This window comes from Odocoileus virginianus, chromosome 22 (assembly GCF_023699985.2).
Source record: "Odocoileus virginianus isolate 20LAN1187 ecotype Illinois chromosome 22, Ovbor_1.2, whole genome shotgun sequence".
Lineage (NCBI taxonomy): Eukaryota > Metazoa > Chordata > Mammalia > Artiodactyla > Cervidae > Odocoileus > Odocoileus virginianus.
Genome location: NC_069695.1, coordinates 45584390 through 45587807, shown reverse-complemented (window position 1 = coordinate 45587807; position 3418 = coordinate 45584390). Strand labels below are relative to the sequence as shown.

The window sequence follows — 3418 nt, the reverse complement described above, 5'->3', positions numbered from 1 at the left end:
AGCATAAACATTATAACATATTTTCTTTGTGGATGGTTATAGGACATATGAGAAAGATATTCCTTTATTTAAAGTTAAATTTTTAAAAATGGACATTGTTGAATGTACTCATTTCTCAGACGAGCATCCATTATATAAGTCTCGAAAGGTCTGCTCTGAAATACCTTACTATGATGCTTTTACTGAAAAAAGTAGAGCATTATACCCCTAAGCAGATACAATAATCAAAATCAGGTTGTTTTTTTAATTTCATGAAGTGACTAGAGTAAGAATGGGAATACATTCCATAAAGAGAGAGAATGAACCTTAAAGACCATTTAATACAGTTATTTTCACCTGCTTGTATCTTTTCAAATCTCTGGGCAAACTCCAATATAAAAATCAGATCAAAACACAGTCTGTCCTCCCCACATGGGGGTCCTCAGATTGCTACTCTGAATCCATTAAAACTCTGCAGCGCACAGACTGAAAACCACTGATCTGATCTTGCCATCATTTTCCAGATGGCAAAACAGAGTATCATGAAGACGAATGTATTTGCCAAAGCTGGTGGCTTGATGTGTGGGAAAGCTGGATCTAGAAGCTGGTCTGTTGACTCCAGCTCTTGCCTGCATGAACACCTCTTGCCTCCTTCCAGAAGTGGTAAATACAATCTATGTCAAGTAGATGAGAAAGTACTATGCAAATAGATTGTCCTTTGATCTCCTTCCTTTATTGAAAGAGTCCTCTTGCAGAACTCTGTCTGCATGGTACCAGACATCTTAGGGTGATAAGTGATGAATATACCACAGAAAGCAAAGAGATCCACACTATTTTAAGAAGGCAAATTGGCTTCCCAAGTGCTTTCAAATGGTACTCACATTGTGTAAAACTTTTCTAGAAAATTCTGCAAACGCTTTCCACCAAGTCTAATCTTTTATGTTGCTTTTTCCTCAAATTGTCCAAACCCAGAGTGGAATGACTGGCCTGTAATAACATAATGTCATTTAAAAATCACTCTTAAATGTTACAATTATTAGATGACAAGATAAAAGTCATATTAAAAGCAAAAGATTTCCTTTCAACAGTTTTAAAATCCTGTGGCATCCTTTAACGGAGAAGGCAGGTATTGGTGCTTTTATCACTATTACATTGTTAATGATATTTTAAGTGTTATAAAACACAAAGGACCATGTGAACTTTCCTCTTGGAAAATAGTCTCAAGTGTGTATAACATGATCATGAGATGCCCACATTAAAGACCTGACTAAATCCAACATACTGAATACTTAGTGTTATACAATGCACTTCTTTTAATGTTAGTCAAGCAATTCTGAACTTCCCAGGTGGTTCAGTGGTAAGGAACCTGCCTGCCAATGCAGGAGACGCGGGCTTGATCCCTGGGTTGGGAAGATCCCCTGGAGAAGGAAATGGCAACCTACTCCAGTATTCTTGCCTGGGAAATCCCATGGACAGAGGAACCTGGCAGGCTACAGGCCATGGGGTCACAAAGAGTCAGACACAACTGAGCACATAGACACACGAGCAATTTTGCTTTTAATTCTTAAAAAAAAGAAAAAGTTCAAGAGAACTTTATTAAAAAAAAAAAAAAACAGTTCAGAAATTAACTTGCAAAACCAAAAATTCTGTTTTTACTAAACAGCTGTAATTTGTCTAGAAATCTTACTCCCTAGGATCAAACTCGCATTTCCTACATTGGCAGGCAGATTCTTTTCCACTTAGCCACCAGGGAACACTTCCCAGGTAAGAAACATTCTGCCAATACAGGAGAGGTAAGAGATGAGAGTTTGTTCCCAGAGTTAGAAAGATCCACAGGAGGAGGGAATGGCAAGCCACTCCCGGATTCTTGCCTGGAGAATTCCATGGACAGAGGACCCTGGCAGGCCACCATCCACAGATTTGTGCAGAGTGGGACATGACTGAGGCAACTTAGCAGGCACACAAGCCCCCAAGGAAGCCCTATCAGTGTGTAATGCATTATTATTATTGCTATTTTATTTCTAGATTTAACTTGCCATTTATTTTTGGCTATGGATGTATTTATTCAGGTACTTTTAAGGAGCTACAAACTTATAGCAAATTTAAAAAAAAATGGAATACAGTCTCATTTTCAGTTGACTAATATAACCTGTTCTATTATCTCTCATGTGTGTTTTGCCCTCACCTATGTTTGTTTCCTGAGATGAAAAGTAAGATCTATGAGTTTTATTTGTGAATATCCACATGAGCTAATCAATTATTGAAAAAAATTTCTACATGGTTATTATTTGGGACTACTGGTATACTTTGGTCCTCTTTTCTAGCTTCTATGTTAGGACAATTTCATTTAATCATTCTTTTTCCTCCTTTTCCATTTTCTAAAATAGAGAATAAATAATAGTAAAAACAATCACAACTGGTTAAAGGTAACCTTTATGAAATAATGATTTCAAAAATAAACTTTCCTTTTACCATGATTATTGTTTTGATTTTAATTTCCTTTTTTTTTTTCAGGTTTTAAAACTTTCTATTTGCATATTAAAAAAATTGTGCATTCCAATAATTAAAACCATTTGAACAACAACAAAAGAAATGGCACTCTGATTAAACTGCATTTTACAGCCCGCAGAACACCTTGGACCAGCTTTTTAACTCTAGATTTCACTGTCGTCCCACCCAGCTTCCTCCTTCGCCAACATGCAAGTTCTTTTCCTTCCCTGCAGCCACATAGGCAGATGGGAGAGGCAGGCGCGGCCTACGTTGTCAGTAGTTCTCCATTCTTTGATGTGAAAAGGGGTAGCACAGTCATTTAAACTCGATCCAACCTCTTTGCATCTTACAAAGTTAAACAGCTAAAAGAAGTAAAATAAGAAGGCAATGCTTGTGGAATGTACAGTGCATACTGGCGGCGCAAGCTTCATTACGACTCGCCTGCTTGCTTCTCCTGTTCAATCGTTTCTTTCGAAGGCAGTGGGTTTTTCTCTTGCGTTTCCGTTTTCTTCAATTTCGACTTATCGAACTTCTCAATCTCAGCCATATCGGGCTTGTCAGACATTGTTGCGGAGGGCGCGGAGCGAGCTGCGAGCGAGCGAAGTCTGGTCTGTGATGTGGCCGCCGCCGAGTGCCTTAATTTCCTTTTCAATTTGACCACTGGAAATTCTGGCTCCTTCATTTCTTTAGGGTTATTCCTGAACTGCCAAAAAGTAGTTACTTAATTAAAATTTTCCAAATTAATGATGATTTTATTTTATTTTCCAAGCAATGAAACAGGTTAGTACATAAATATCCTTATTTCTTGTAACATTCTGTGTGTGCATGCTCAGCCATATCTGTATATTAAAGATGCAGGTTGGAAAATGTGTGTCAAATGCTATTGGGCCACATTTACTGACAGAGTGGTAAAAAGATTAATTTTAGAAGTCAAATATTATTTTAACAA

At 37.5% G+C, this 3418-nt stretch overlaps 1 protein-coding gene across 1 annotated transcript; it reads right to left on the bottom strand.

Moving 5' to 3' along the window:
- Window positions 1-2572: 2572 nt before the first annotated feature.
- On the bottom strand, window positions 2573-3091 carry LOC139030450 (thymosin beta-4). The gene has a single exon (XM_070453047.1). It carries the CDS (start codon window positions 3032-3034, stop codon window positions 2900-2902), a length of 135 nt encoding a protein of 44 aa, XP_070309148.1. The 5' UTR covers window positions 3035-3091; the 3' UTR covers window positions 2573-2899.
- Between the last annotated feature and the right edge of the window lie 327 nt (window positions 3092-3418).